This window comes from Anneissia japonica, unplaced genomic scaffold, assembly GCF_011630105.1.
Source record: "Anneissia japonica isolate Jap-2015-1 unplaced genomic scaffold, ASM1163010v1 scaffold288164_len509026_cov199, whole genome shotgun sequence".
NCBI lineage: Eukaryota > Metazoa > Echinodermata > Crinoidea > Comatulida > Comatulidae > Anneissia > Anneissia japonica.
In genome coordinates this window covers 472,799-489,238 of record NW_022752067.1, presented here as the reverse complement: position 1 = coordinate 489,238, position 16,440 = coordinate 472,799, and the positions used below count along the sequence as shown (strand labels likewise).

Sequence of the window (16,440 nt, the reverse complement as noted above, 5' to 3'; positions counted from 1 at the left end):
GGAAAAAAATCACAAATCATCGGGGAGTATTTTCTACATAATAGTAGACTCTAAAATCGATTAAATAAGCATTTTGAAACCCCTATATTGTCAAACTTTTCGGGGGCTTCGCCCCTCGATCACTTTCTAAACCCTTTAATCAAAGCTCGACCATGCCCATTGAGGGCCTTCCCTATATTTTAATATCAACAGTTTTGCAATAGACGGGCAAGAAAACATGTGCCGACATCAGTATGCATCACAGTCTGAGAAAGAGCACGTTGTATTAAGGCCAACTCAGACAGCGTCGGCCGACGCAGCCCGACCCGATTTATCGTCGGGGACAGTCTTAAGCCGTCGTGAGAAATATTAACATGTTTAATATTCTACTACGCGACTGCCCCCGACGCACACCATCGCGTCTGCGTTCAACTCACCAGACCCGACGCGACAACAAATCGCGTCGGGCTGCGTCGGCCGACGCTGTCTGAGTTGGCCTTTAGTTAACAGTACCGTAACTGTGAAGACCAGGAACAATGTAGAATAGAAAGAGCAGAAAATATGTATGTGATCAATTCGTGACTGTACAAATAAGCGTATCAATCAATCAATCAATCAATCAATCAATCAATCGTCTTAAATACCTTACTTGTGTTATACAAATCAATGAATTAGAAATTGGATACCAATTTTATTTACAATGTTTTTTTTTTCTTTTTAGGAATAAGAACTCTGTGGCGTATGGCTCTCAGAAGGCTTGGTTGGTTAATGCGTCACTAAGGGACAACATCCTGTTTGGATCAGAATATGAGTACCAACGGTATGGCCATCATGTTTTCTACTATTCTATCAAGATTTACCAATGTTCAGTCCTTCACTTACTTGATAATTATTTGATTCTTCGAGTCTTCTTAAGTTTTCGCTTCTTTTTTCCATTTTCTCATCAATAATCGGTTGCTGCAGCAGGTGTGGCGCCAGAATTTTCCCGACGGGGGGAGGGGCGAGGTCCCCGACCGGGGGGCCCCCGATTTCCCCGACGAGGGGGTCAGATTTCCCGACGAAAGCAAAGTGGGCGTGGTCGAGCTTTGATTAGAAGGCTTCGAAAGTAGTCCAGGTAGGAGTCCGAAAATGTTGACAATTTAGGGGTTTCAACAAAGGTTTATTTAATCGGTTTTAGAGTCTATTAATATGTAGAAAATACATATAATTGTTTTCCTCCCCGACAAATTGTGCTTTATCTCCTGGATGGGTGGAGGGGGTAGCTCTCCCCGACGGGTGACTTTTCGAACTTTCAGAGTGAAGGTTTATGTGTTTTTCCAGTTCGGACTTAAATTTATTCACTCACAACTGACAGTCTAAATTTAGATCTGCTAAGATAAATTTCATGTAGGTATGAACGGACTATAGAAGCGTGCGCCCTCAAACCAGACATCGAGATCTTACCAGGCGGTGATCAGACTGAGATTGGTGAGAAAGGGATCAACCTTAGCGGAGGTCAGAAGCAGAGGGTCAGCATAGCGAGGACTGTGTATTCCGATGCAGACGTCATAATTTTGGTACAATAATTTGAATATTATTTTTAAAAAAAAATTACAATAAAACAATGCGATTGTATTTTAACTTACAACTATGCTCACAACCAACATATTTGTGTAAGATTGTAAACTTTTTCTAAATGTGTTTCTGAGGGTAAACATGATATATTATAGCCTAACTTGCATTTATACTGTATCTTTATCAGGATGATCCTCTGTCTGCATTGGATGTTCACGTCGGAAGTCAGGTTTTCAACGAAGGAATTATGGGATTGTTAATAGAAAAAGGTAAAACTGTGGTCCTCGTCACCCATCAAATACAATATGTGGAATTTGCACATCAGGTAAATGTAAAACTGTAGAACATAATGTCAAATTATTTGAATTAATGTGGTCTTGAAAAGTAATGCGTTCACATCAAACTTTTGTCCAGTTACCCTATTAAGATCAGTGGTGAATTACACCTGAACTGGAACGTAACAAGAGTCTCACATTTAATCATGACTTTACTAGACTTCCACCAACGTATATCTTGATATAGGGCTAATTAGACGGGTCATATCAAACCGTGGAGGAATGAGTTTGATCAAACTAAGTCAAGTTGACTGGACTATGGAAATTCGGTTACCCTGATTTAGTTTTGATGTAAACCAGCCTAGGTATTGAATTCGAAGTTCGCGATAACACTGTAACAGCGATATAGCTTAATGTGCTTAGGATCTTGACGTATTTAGCATTAAATGTGCTTAGGTATTTGACATCATAATGTCTAATGCCTAAGCACATTTAATGCTAAACGCGTTAGAAACCTAAACACATTAGGGATAGCCTAAACACGTTTAGCTTTTAAACGTGCCAGCAAAAACGGGACAACATTGTGTGGAGCTTTGTATTCAAATGCTCCACGTTGTTTTACAGTGTACGTATTTGTGAGTACCATATTTGATTAACAACGATTTCCTAAAGCATACGTGTCTAAAGCAACTTACTTTGAATTTTAAGATTATTGTTATGGACGACGGGAAAGTACTCACCCAGGGAACGTTAGATGAGATTAGATCAGATGATCCGGAGTTGTACCGATCCTGGCAGAAATCTATGGCGCAGAAGGAATCGGAGAGTGAGATGAGTGAAATAGAAAGCGCAGATGAAGAAAGGATGAAGTTAAAGAAGCAAATATCCATCAGAGAATCAGCCGAAGTTCGGGACCAGATATCTAAAAAAAGTTAGCAAGTGTCAGCGACTTAAGATTCAAAATTCAACATTCTATTTAAATAAAATTACACACTGTATAAAAAATAACAACCAAATAATTAGTTGTTTAGGCTTAGGCCTATGATACAATTATTAATGTGAATTAGATATTATGAATGAAAAAACAAATATATTTTGAATTTGATTTTGAGCTGTTCTTCATTAATTAGATTCCGAAACTGGGAAACTTATCGAGGAAGAGGAGATTGTCAGGGGCTCAGTCTCTTACAAGATGTACTTTTACTACATCAACGCTATGGGCAAGCTGCTTGCTGTGTTAGTTCTCGTCAGCTGTATATCTGTGACAGGTATGATGGTCGGCACTAATTTCTGGTTGTCTGAATGGTCGGAGGCCGGTATTGCTGTCTCAAATGACACAAGGGTAGGCCTTATATTACTCATTATCATCATCGTAATTTCCATCATTTTTATAATCATAATTATATGAATCCTCATCATATACCTGCCATGAGACAATTTATTGAAATGTGAAAGAGGTAACTTTTATTGATATTTTAAAACGAATTCAGCCAAATGCTGCTTTTATTATTCTTTTAACTACTTTTAATATTTTAATAGTTTGCCTCCCAATGTTTTAATGGTTTAAGATGCCATGAGAAAATGTAATGAATGTGAAAGGGTTAATTTTATTTAACCCTTTAAAACAACTTTGGCCAAATGATGCTTTTAATAACTTAACTTCTCTTAATGCTTTCATATTTTAACATGCTTTAACTATTATTTAACATTTTATCAATGGTTGTTTGTCTTGATGTTTTATATTTTAGTAACCAATTTTAGACAGTGTAAAAATTTCATGTGTGTATAATCAACCAAAGTTTCGAACCATGTTTATATTATTACTTGTGTTTGGCCAATAAATAAATCTTGAATCTTAAATTATCATCATCATTATCTTCAGTGCTTCAGTTTCATCATCATCATCATCATCATTCTCATCATCATCGTCATCATGATCATTATCACGATGCCTCTTGCATCCTAAGATAAAGTTGTTAATACAAACACCCATTATAAACGTTTGCGTTTTCTTTAAAGCTACTTATGTATTTCTTATTTCGTGTCTATTCACTTGTCATTTTTATTTCTCAGACGACTAAAGACTATATTCTAGGTTATACTGGCCTATCGATCTCAAGTATTGTATTGTCCATGGTGTCGTCTGTAAGTCTGGTGTTTGTGTGCCTCTACGCGGCTCAGAAATTGTTTTTAAATCTACTGCGAAATGTTATCAACGTGCCAGTCAGGTAGGAAGAATTTTCATTTATAAAGCCAATTATGGAAAAATATTATGAACCTCCATTACTGGTGTTTATGCCATAATAGATCTTCCACACACTATGTTATATAGACTTAGAAAAATAATAATGTTTCTCCAAAGAGGCACCAAACGATGATGCGGGTTGTTTGACTATACAGTATTATAATTTTGATTTGAAGGTTTTTTGATGTTACACCTGTTGGACGCATCCTCAATCGATTTTCGAACGACACACAAGTCATTGATGTGGTAAGTGACTAATAGTGACTTGCTGTGTCTACCTTATGAATAAAACTGACTTTTGCCATTGTACTTTGATAAAAACAACCCTTGAAAATAATAGAACCGTCCAAAAATTTGTTTATTTTTCACCGCTCATTTATAAATAATATGTAGGCCTATACAAAAATCAATTATTAACATAAGCCTATGTAAGACAGAGCCGAGGCTGCATTTCATTATTTGTTTTATTTTTTAATAATTTACTAGCGATTGAATCAGCTGATAAACGGACTTATACGAAGCACAGTGAGCTGTGTTGCTGCCCTCATCGTCAACACAATCGTTGTACCAGTGTTTATCGCCATTGTTTTTCCGGTTATGATCATCTATTACATTGTTCAAAAATTTTTCATTGCCACCTCAAGGTAGCCCTATTTTTAATTGTACATTATGCTTTCCATATCTGTATTTATAGTAATGTATTTGCAAAATAGATATTTCTGCTAAGCCTCGTTCCTAAGTTCACACAAAACTAAAGCTTAAAACGTACGTGTGTTTTGGGACATGCGCGTATCCTTGACCCTATTCTGGTTGGTAGGATTTGTTTTTGTTTGACACTTTGGAAAGATTCATTACTGAATGTTAAATTCCCCCCCCCCCCCACACCTTCCCATTTTGAAAAATTCTGGATCCGCCCTGAATATTTGCTTCAAAAACTCCAGTTTCGTGACATTTTACTCAAGTATCATTATAGTTCACTTCCAAAGAAGTTACTGAGCCATAGGGATTGTGTGACCATTTCAAGGGTAAGCTCTAGGGTCAGAGAGAACGTTTTCCATTCTTCACCCTCGCTTTCCATACCCTGACATGCCAAGCTGGTTAATTAAAATTAATAACATATATTGCTATATGTTTTCCCTCTCCAGAGAATTACAGAGGCTTGACAGTATTACAAAGTCGCCAGTATTTGCATATTTCTCTGAAACTCTCGGCGGCTTGATTACCATTAGAGCGTACAAGTAAGTGTATATTCATCGCATTTATTTCTTAATTATTTATGCCATTCGTGAACGTTATAGTACTTCAGATAAAACGGCAATAAACCAACACGACTCTACGACACAGTGGTGTAACACTGAGCTCTCGCTGGTTGAACTTATTGCTCCGAAGCTTTTTTCCAATGACCATTGGCACAAATCGGTCTGAGTGGGGCGTCTTAAAACATCAAACACAAAATTAGAGAGTCGTTGAGTTCATTCGCGAACTCACCCACAGTGTGGTAGGGCCCAGTGAACCCTTAACTAGGGATCTCGAACACCTCCGTTACGCCACAGATACGACAATAATCAAAACGGCAATAAAATATTGTTTATCGGTATTTTTGTTTATTCCCGTTTTGATTTTTCGTATTGTTTTGGTTTTGACACTTCCGTGACATCGTGTTTTTATATATATTTCTATATAAATCGATAATTATCATTTGCAGCATTATTGTATTTAATGTCACTTTACTATATTTCAGATCTGGGAGCCGATTCCAAGAATACATCATGGAAAAGATAAATTTAAATAGTTTAGCTTACCTTTACCTTCAGACCTGCAACAGGTGGCTGGCAGTGAGACTGGTAAATTAAATGCAAATTACCGCTGTTCAGACTATCACATTTTATTTGACAAAACCGTGACATGCCTAAATATGGTGATGATGACATCACATTATGACCATATATTGCCACGTAATGACTATATATGGGCATACAACAGTTTTTTTTTGTCAGAGAAAATTTGATTGTGTGGACAGGGCGTTACAGATTCTAATTCATAATTCAAAGCCATCATAGTTACGTGAGTGAATAAAATGAGTGGCTAACTGAATGAATGAATGAATGAATGATAATGCAATATCAGTAATCTGATAATAGCATAGGCTTAATAATACAAATATTAGGCCCCTAACTAACTAAATATTGGCCTTATTATACTGATATACGGTTGACCAATCAGCATCACCGAAAGCTGTCGGCGATAGCGTGTTGTATGGAAACAAATCGCTACACCTGTCTCTTATACACATCTAGATGTGTATAAGAGACAGTATATAGAAGTGAAGATGTGCGGTTTTGTTTGTTGTTTTGTTTCTGTACAGATTATTTTCTATAAGCCTAGTTTAATTATTTTTAGAATATACAGTACTTCCCTTCAGATGATGTGTAGGCCTACTAAAAGATCTCTTTAATAACATTAGGTCTATCCTTCTGGATAATGTCTGTGGAATCTGGAAATGAGTTTAATTCAGTGATTATGAAACAATCGAAAAACAAGAGCATTATTGTCTTAACACATTTGTAGAATAGTATATTTAGAGACCTACGTACATAAATATTTGCTGCCATCAAAAACTTATTAAGAACATGTAAATCACATTATGTGACGTCATAAGAGATTAAACGGATTATGAAGGAACAATGCAGGATCACTCACATCACCATACCATCGACAACGACGTCGTTTTCCGCATGATGATGACATAGACATACATATTATTTTCAATGATATTATTACAAATACGATGTTTCAGTCCTATACCGTATATGATTTGACGAGCTTTTAATGTACCGAGGCTGTGTGTTTGTCTGTTGTCATTAATTAATAAATGCCAAATATGAATTATCATTATCATTAAGTATAATGTTAATATTGAATGTATCAGTCATCATTACAAAATGTTGTGCGTCATTATTATTAATGTGCTTGTGTCTGTTGTATCTTATTTTTTCGAAATGTTCGTATGAATTGCTAAATTTTCCAGTGTTATGGATATGGCATTATTATATTGTTAGTTCGGCCCAGCACCCGACTGTATTTCATCTCCTTAGGCCACCAGCCCGTAGAGAACGTAAAATCATAAAAATGAATTTTCAATTGTATTAATTAGGGCCTATTATTATTATTATTATTATTATTATTATTATTATTATTACACTATCATATTATGATAGGCATATCAATTATTACTTGCCGATTATTTTTAGGCTATTGATAATAATAATAATAATAATAATAATAATAATAATAATAATAATAATAATAATAATAATAATACAGTAATATTATTATTATCATCTTTATTGTTTTTGCTTAGTATTTTTTTTAACATCAATTACATTTTATTGTTTTGCTATTTCCAAGGACTTTATCGGGACTTTTATTGTACTAATTGCCGGATTGACAACGGTTATCAGCGCTGTTCTCGGCAACACTGATCCTAGTTCTGTTGGCCTAGCCATCACTTACGCGTTACAGGTAACATACAGCTTGTACCTACTGTGATATATATTTCATCCAGTTCATAACAGTTCCATTCCCATGTGAATATTTTGATCATGTTTTTGTGATGGTTTGAAGGGAAACGCAGACACGCTAATTTATCCATGGTTTGATCACCACTCGTCTCGGCAACAAACATAGGCGGTTAAGTACTTATTTATATCATTGTAGCTCTGTTCAAAGTCATTTAATAGACTGAATGCTTTCAAGTCGTGTGTGTGTTAAAAGCATTTCTTTGCTTCTGGGCAACTGAAGTTTGAAGCCAGTGGTGCAGGGTTTACGCTGTCAAACTAGTGGTTGAGCGCTCCCAGACTGTTATTTCACTTATGTACTCCGACATGGCACGTTTGTGCCCCTCTATCCATAGGTATAAGTGCGTAATCACAATGTACGCTAATATTTTTTTTGCAAATGAAGGTAAAGTACGGTCCGTACTCCTTATAGGATGTGGCCTACTGCAATTACGAATATTGTCCTATTCGTATTTGGTGCACATGACTTATAGCTTAAACCCCACCCCATTTTAGCCGGGATTTATAACTGTAAGTTTGCTTTGAATGATCAGTGTTTTATTAAATACGTGTGATAAACTATTGCGTCCTAGTTGTATCCCGTTTGTCTTTCTATTAAGACACTGTCGCTCAACAGTGTTAGTTTAAAGATATACCGTTTGTAGAACTATAATTCAATATTTCACTTGTTTAATTTGTGTATTTCTGTAAGTAATAACTTCTGATTGAAAATTAGAATTAGAAATATATACACACGCCTATTAACCAGAGCGTAGATAGGGAGCATAAAAACAAAGTGACGTTTTTCGTTTACGTTCGCACACATCTTTTTACAGGTTTCTGGATATTTAAACTGGGTCATAAGAAACATGGCAGACACGGAGATGTCCATGAATGCTGTAGAACGCGTTAGTCACTATACTAACCTCGAAAGTGAACCGTATGAAGGTGGGTAAAGCTGGGCACATACTGCACCCTACTGCCGTCAGCCGAAGCGATTCTATAGAGAACGCAACGCCACAGCGTGCACACAGCCGATCGTTTTTAATGTCGAGATGATCCGTTCAGACTGTCATCGACAATCAGCAGACGGCATCGCGTCGTCTAGCGCTTAGCGGAGTTGGGAGTGCCCGGCTTAAAACGCAAAAGAAATACCAAAATGTTAGACTGACATATTTAGTGTGTAATTCATAATTTTTAAGGCCAACTCAGACAGCGTCGTACGACGCATCCCGACGCGATTCATCGTCGGTAGCAGTCCCCGACGCAATAATCGGGAAGGCTCCCCTTTTTGACTGACCAATCAGCATCACCGAAAGCTGTCGGCGATAGCGTGTTGTATGGAAACAAATCGCTACACAGTCGCTACAGCGTGTCCACTGCAATCCTTGCACCACGTACCGGTAGCTCTCCTCTACGCAATCGGGAACGCTCTCTGATTCAACTGAAAAATCAGCGTCGTCAAAGAAGTCGGCGATACCAGGCTTTGCCGTCGTCGTAAGAATAATCACACAGATTCGACGCGTCAACAAATCGCATCGGGCTGCTGTCTGATTGGCCTTTATTGGCATGGCTGTTACCATGCAATCACATACTTAAGAAGACACTCGAGTCTGTTGAATCCCGCTTATTTATGCCCGTTAATTGTCGTTGTATATTTAAATGTAACTTAAGTTTTAAGCTATAGGATTTTTTTTTGTTTACCTTTTATTTTTGTTTGCCTTGTTTTTGTTTTGTTTGTTTGTTTTTTTATTTAGCATTCCACATTAAAGAAGGCGAAAGTAAACGTAATATTATTGTTAATCAGCCTAATATTAATTGATATTAATTCTTCTTCGTGTTTTTGTTTTTTTTTCAAATTGCACAGTAACCGACTAGTCAGATATGCTTTTATTACAGGATCCCGTGTACCACCGTTGTCATGGCCTGATAAGGGTGATATTGACTTCCGGGACATTTCTGTACGATACGCAAGAGACCTTGATCCTGTTCTTAAGTCTATTAGTCTTCATTTCAAACCTGGAGAGAAAGTAGGTATTTGAGTTAAAAACCGGAACAATAATATAACGCTACTACTATTGCTATGATAATAACGACGGCTATAGCAGTATTAATTGTTTAGCAGGATGACAGTGTGAGTAAAGACTATGAGGATAAGGATAGCGATGAGGATGGCAGAGTGGATGATAATGACTATGATGATTATGAGGATGATGTTAATAGAAGTGTAAATGATGGCAAATGATAGCGGTATGAATGAGGACGGCAACGACGATAATGATGGAGACGACAACGAAGATGAGTATGATGATGGCACATGTGGATGATGGCAGTGTGAATGCTGACGATGATGATGATGGTGACGACGACGAAGATGATTATGATGATGGCACATGTGGATGAAGGCAGTGTAAATGATAGCAACGATGACGACGGTGACACTTATGATGATGATGATGATGATGATGGCACATGCGAATGATGTAAATGGTGACAGTGTGAATGATGACGACGACAATGATGGTAATGGTGACGATGATGAGGGTGATTATGAAGATGATGGTGGCACATGTGGATAACGTCAATGACAGCAGTTCGAATGATGATGACGACGACAATAAAGGAGGCAAAAATGCCAACTGACTGACCCTGATAGTATTTGGGCAATACAATAATTGTTTTGACTGCAATGACAATCATAATAATAATCGTTGTCATAATAGTAAACATTTTGGAAAGTATAATTTCTATTTTTACAAATGAAAAAAACTTATTTATATTATAGGTTGGTATTTGTGGTCGAACTGGAAGTGGCAAATCGTCTTTGACATTAACTCTGTTTCGTGTGATTGACACATTCAAAGGTAGGCATAAGCTCGAACTCAGTGACGTCATTATACGTAGTATCATGTTTTCATTTCAGAACATCATGTAGCTTTATTGCTTTACAATCCACCAAGGGGAATCTGGCTGCAATCACAAGGGATATAATATACAACGCTCATAACACAAGACGTTAAGTAAAGATGCCTGAATGAATATTTAACATCAGATGTTATATCGAGAGCAGCACCATAGATTTAATAATATTTGTACTTCATTGTAAATGACATTGGCAAATATCGATCATTTATATTTCGGGGTATTCATACCATGTTGTAAGTTAAAGTAGGGCACTATATCGGTTTACCTAAATGTTAATGAAAATATAGACGGAAAATAGCTGCTTGTTTAAACTGTTTCAACAAGTATTTTCATATACAGACCCCGTAAATGTAATGAAGACAACTTGTTATCATAATGCAAATCACGCAAAAGTTGTATTTAGTTTGTTAAATTAATCTTTGAATTCCCAAAGAAGATCAGTCCAGGCAAAAGAGCTTTTAGTACAGGCACGAAAAACAACTTTACTTTAAAAAAATCCCACGCCCTATACATCTACTGTTTCAGCTCTAACGAGTCAATACTCCGTGAAGTTAGTACTTCCAGGAAACGGGTCTGGAGCATGTTCTATAGGACGGCACTGTTTACACTGCAGCACGTAATAACTTCCAGGAAGGAGTTGTGGTTTGTTAGAGCGGGAACAGTAGGTGAATGGGGGTGGGGGTGGGGGCGGGGGTGAATCCTAAGGATTAAGCTGCTGGGTTGATGTTTCTTATTGTAACGGCGCGACGAGTCATAATTTAAATAATGTTTTCAAAATATAAGTTTTAACTCGAATGTTGTTCATAAATGCTGTATAAACGAATCAACGTTCAAACGGCTGAATAATCACTATTTTTTGTTATCAGGTTGCATTGTAATTGATGATTTTGATATTGCGCATGTTCCGTTAAGAATTTTGCGTCAACGACTTTCCATAATTCCACAAGATCCTGTCCTTTTCACTGGAACTATCAGGTAAACATCAGTACGGGTTTTGCTTAGAGTTAAACTACCGGTACTTCATGTGTGGTGACCTAAAGAACAAAAATGAAATTTTTTTAACTTTAATTGGAAAAAAAACCCTGGGAAAATGGTCTCATCGCCTGTCGAGACACATTTGAATAATAAGTTCCTATATACTTTGCATCCTTAAAATGGTGAAATGGTAATTCAATACATAAACAGTTTTTAAATCAATACAAGTTAGGCAGTTTTCTATAGAATTTTAATGCATTCGGAGCTGGTTGTTTAAATTAATAACGAATTACAGGCCTATAGATGTATTAAAAATTGTGTATCTTCTGTGTCTCCGAAGGTACAACCTCGACCCGCAGCATTTGAGGACAGACCAGGAATTGTGGGAAGCGATCGAAATAGCTCAATTAAAAGATGTCGTCAGTGGCCTGGAGGGCTCATTAGGTAAGCACTGCAATGCGCATGAGTAGAACACAATTTTAAGTGGTTGGTTACCAACGCGCAACCCTAACGACCAGCTTCAGAGATTGACATCCTCATGTTTCATTAATATTTTTCCGTTTGGAAAACAAACGTAAATGTGACGGTTTCTTTGTGGATATTTTTGAATTTATTAAGTTGGAACCGTCATTGTTTGAACTGCGCATGGCTATATCAAAGATTATTTAAACAATGTGTGCGCGTATCGGCTGATATTTATATAGTATTATTAACATATTTTAAAGATTTGTTGTAGTACTCGGTTACATAACGTGAAGATCAGCAACTAATTAAAATACAGACGAAAGTCAAGCCATGCCTTCACCCCCGCTTGGTAGTGCGGAGTTATGTAAAGCGCGCGAATGAGTTATATCACGTATTTTATTAGCTTTCTTACCTGCATATTCAAAAATATCTCATTCAATACGTAATGAATGTTATGTGGTGTAATTTTAGACAGTCCACCCAGCAAAAGATCTACCCAGCTTTAACAATAACATTCAGGGGTGTTAATTACACAATGTTTCCAGTATAACCCCGTGCATACATGATCAGTGTAAATGTGATACACAAACATACCCAGATGTGGGTATATATGCCGACGCATTTATGTAACTAACAAAGAAATTCATGAAAAAAGCAAAAAAACAAATTGTAGTTTTGTACGTGTATGGACCCTGTCTTGATTGGTCAGGTTTTGAGTTTCATTGACACTTCTCAAAGGTCATTTTAAGGTCAATTGATTTGTGCATTTAACTTGACAGTAATACAATAGTTTTCGTCGAATGTACCGGTTCGAATATATTACAGTTAGAAAAATCTAATACCCACTGTAGATCAAATTAAGCCTGTTAAATGTATGTTCACGTTCTAAAATTTTAGTGATTTGTAGACTGTATGGTAAGTATATATGGCAAAAACGTTATTATCCATAATCGGACATTTACATGCAGATGATAATGATACATTATAATACTGTAGTAATAGTCTTTATTCTTTCGTCAAGTTCTTGCCTTTCTCATGTGGACGATTTTGCCCTATAATAACAATTAGGCCTCTCTAATTATGCCTTGGAATTATTGTATAGAACTTTGACCAATATCGTAAACAGTTATGCGCGAGACAGGCATTGTCTCATGGGAAATTTTAATTGTCTTTTAATTGTCTGCTCCATACAGACTACCAAGTGTCAGAAGGAGGGGAGAATTTCAGCGTAGGTCAGCGCCAACTATTCTGCTTGGCCAGAGCTTTCTTGAGGAAGTCACAGATTCTAATCATGGATGAAGCAACGGCTTCGATTGATATGCAAACAGTAAGAGTTTTTATGGCTCTTTCAGGGCCACATTAACACACACAAACAAGCACACACACACACACACACACACACACACATATATATATATATATATATATATATATAATATATATATATACATATATATATATATATACAAAGCATGGTTTAGTTATGCTGCCACGTAAATCAGGTAGGAAATCAATGAAATCTCAATAATTATTCAGCAAGAATTTGTTAATTTTACGAAGATTTGTTGTTGGCAAGACAACACAAGTTTGCCACTATCACAATTATACTACTCTTAATTATTAAACTCAATTATGGCCACATCTTCAAGTCCGCAGTCATCGATTTATTTTTATAGCAGGTTCTTGCTATGACAAATATTTTCTCTTTACAGTAAAAATCTGAATGATATACTGTTAAATGTACGCATAATGTTAAGAGAAGCATACACATAATTATTTTTGTTTAAAAATGGAAGTAAAAAATTAAAGTAATTAAAGATCAATGACTAAACGAACCATGACCACAATCAATGGCAAATACAATGTAATGTAGTCTACATTTATATAGCGCTTTATAAAGTCTCAAAGTGTTCGAGGTCTGGACTAGCGCGCACATTAACTTGCTTCTCCTCTAAGGGTCTCTTCATGTCAGCTACTCACGTCTGTCCACAACAGGACCAGTACACCGTGGTAACCCCCTACTCGTCACGAAAGATGTACCGGGTTCTTTTAAGTGCACACCAGCCAAAGTGTGTACACTAAGCCTACGGTTTATAGTCTTGTTCCACCACCAGAACCATAGTAAAAATAATGCATTTAATCATGTGGAGAGAGACATGGATAAAAATAATTGGATATTACTCCCAGGTAGATACTTGCAATAATGTCACAGGTGACAGCAACTTTTACCTGTACGTGACCTTAAACAGTGACATTAAAGGCCACGCCCAAATACATTTAATCATGTAAAGAGAGACACGGATAATTTTTTTTATTGGAACTATTATACATTGGGGGTAACAAAAATACCAATGACAATAACTTTATCCTGTATATAAGCCCAGACAGCAGCCCAAGGGGACCCATGGGGGTCTTATATAGTAGCAACATGATAAAATCATGCAAAGAGAGACATGAATGAAACCAACTAGGAATTACTACTTGTACATTGTAGAATGCTGAAACACCGATGACAGCAATTTTTTCATGTACGTGACCCTAAACAGTGACATTAAATGCCACGCCCAAATGTACATTAATCATGTGAAGAGAGACAAGGATGATTTTTTTTTATTGGCACTATTATACATTGGAGGTAACATAAGTACCAATGACAGCAACCTTATACTGTACATAACCCCAGACAGCAGCCCTAGGTTCCCAAATGGACTTATTATTTACCGGTATAGTATGATATGGTCGAATCTAATAATGATTAGAGATAGTAGAATGCAACTGAAACACCTGATTATGACACAGACAGTGGTTCTGGAGATCAACTTCAGAACAAAACAGGAATTTAGTGAAGGATGGGACCATTTACACTGGAACTTTTAAACATTGGAAAGAAAATCCATTTGACAGCAACTATTTACTACTTCAGCTATAGATTTCCGTTTGATAATAATATTTTGTTAAACACTGACTTCAGATGAAATACAACAATACCATAATACAAACTCAGTATATTGTTGCAGTATTTACTCATGTTTACTTTGCCACTGCTTCTTTTGATTTGTTTACTCGTTCTGTGCTTGGGTTAGGCAATGATCACGGCTGCTTGTGGGTTGTGAGGTGCCTAAATATGGGCGCTTCGTATCTGCAAAGAAAGGTGCTTTACAAATGATTGGATTTGGGAACCTAGGGCTGCTGTCTTGGCTTATGTACAGGATAAAGTTGCTGTCATTGGTACTTATGTTACCCCCAATGTATAATAGTGCCAATAAAAAAAAATCATCCGTGTCTCTCTTCACATGATTAATGTCATTTGGGCGTGGCCTTTAATGTCACTGTTTAGGGTCACGTACATGAAAAAATTGTTGTCATCGGTGTTTCAGCATTCTACAATGTACAAATAGTAATTCCTAGTTGGTTTCATTCATGTCTCTCTTTGCTTGATTTTAGCATGTTGCTACTATATAAGACCCCCGTGGGTCCCTTGGGGCTGCTGTCTGGGCTTATGTACAGGATAAAGTTGCTGTCATTGGTATTTTTGTTACCCCCAATGTATAATAGTTCCAATAAAAAAAAAATTTCCGTGCCTCTCTTCACATGATTAAATGTATTTGGGCGTGGCCTTTAATGTCACTGTTTAAGGTCACGTACAGGTAAAAGTTGCTGTCACCTGTGACATTATTGCAAGTATCTACCTGGGAGTAATATCCAATTATTTTTATCCATGTCTCTCTCCACATGATTAAATGCATTATTTAACCCCCTATTTCATTTCCCCCAGCCCGCTTGTACAGCATGTGCCCTGGCAGCAATACTGAATATTTTATCTTGGCCCTATACTATCATGACCAGACCATCAAACCTTTTGTCTCTTTTCACATGATTAAATTTTCTGGGCTCCCGGTCTATAGGTGAGCGTGCCATTCAAACCACCAGCGCCGATATTATGGCAGTAGGTTGCGGTGCCCCTGCTTTAACCGCTCGGCCATACAACAATATAAATACTTAACACTAACAATAATTTAAAAAAAAAATCAAAATTGCACAATCGAATAAAAGGCAAGTACATTATATGCATTGTATAGTGTATGTGTCTCAATCAATATAAATTGGTGCAATATATTATTATCATTATTTTTATTAATTATTTATTATTACCGAAATTTGAAAATTAAGATTTTGGGTTTAGTAACTTTATGAGAAATGACATTGCACTATTTTAATATCTATCCACCCTTATTACACTTTCTTCATATTTCAGACTAGGACGAAGTTTCATAGTGTGTGTAGAATTTCGTATTTGTGAATACAAAGGTATTCACAACAAAAATATTACGATAACTAGGTTTTAATTTTTTTTTTACATTTCCAGGACCAAATTCTACAGAAAGTGGTGGCAAGTGCTTTTAAGGATAAAACAGTTCTGACAATCGCGGTAAAAATTTCTTTTATTGTACATTCAACAAAAAAA

At 36.5% G+C, this 16,440-nt stretch overlaps 1 protein-coding gene across 4 annotated transcripts in view; it reads left to right on the top strand.

Moving 5' to 3' along the window:
* Nucleotides 1–16,440, top strand: part of LOC117122071 (ATP-binding cassette sub-family C member 9-like) — a 32,259-nt gene that overhangs the window by 12,201 nt on the left and 3,618 nt on the right. For 3 of the 4 annotated variants that reach the window (XR_004447664.1, XM_033267533.1, XM_033267535.1), the window contains 18 exons: nt 701–799; nt 1,370–1,535; nt 1,721–1,858; nt 2,517–2,739; nt 2,939–3,150; nt 3,882–4,036; nt 4,230–4,299; nt 4,540–4,697; nt 5,199–5,291; nt 5,795–5,897; nt 7,462–7,575; nt 8,447–8,558; nt 9,510–9,640; nt 10,396–10,474; nt 11,402–11,510; nt 11,851–11,954; nt 13,169–13,302; nt 16,342–16,404. Coding sequence is in view for 3 of the 4 variants with exons in the window: in XM_033267533.1 (XP_033123424.1) it covers nt 701–799; nt 1,370–1,535; nt 1,721–1,858; nt 2,517–2,739; nt 2,939–3,150; nt 3,882–4,036; nt 4,230–4,299; nt 4,540–4,697; nt 5,199–5,291; nt 5,795–5,897; nt 7,462–7,575; nt 8,447–8,558; nt 9,510–9,640; nt 10,396–10,474; nt 11,402–11,510; nt 11,851–11,954; nt 13,169–13,302; nt 16,342–16,404 (2,263 nt within the window). In the remaining variant the exon portion in view is untranslated. The remainder of the gene's footprint in view (nt 1–700; nt 800–1,369; nt 1,536–1,720; nt 1,859–2,516; nt 2,740–2,938; nt 3,151–3,881; nt 4,037–4,229; nt 4,300–4,539; nt 4,698–5,198; nt 5,292–5,794; nt 5,898–7,461; nt 7,576–8,446; nt 8,559–9,509; nt 9,641–10,395; nt 10,475–11,401; nt 11,511–11,850; nt 11,955–13,168; nt 13,303–16,341; nt 16,405–16,440) is intronic. The other variant, XM_033267534.1, reaches the window with a different exon arrangement.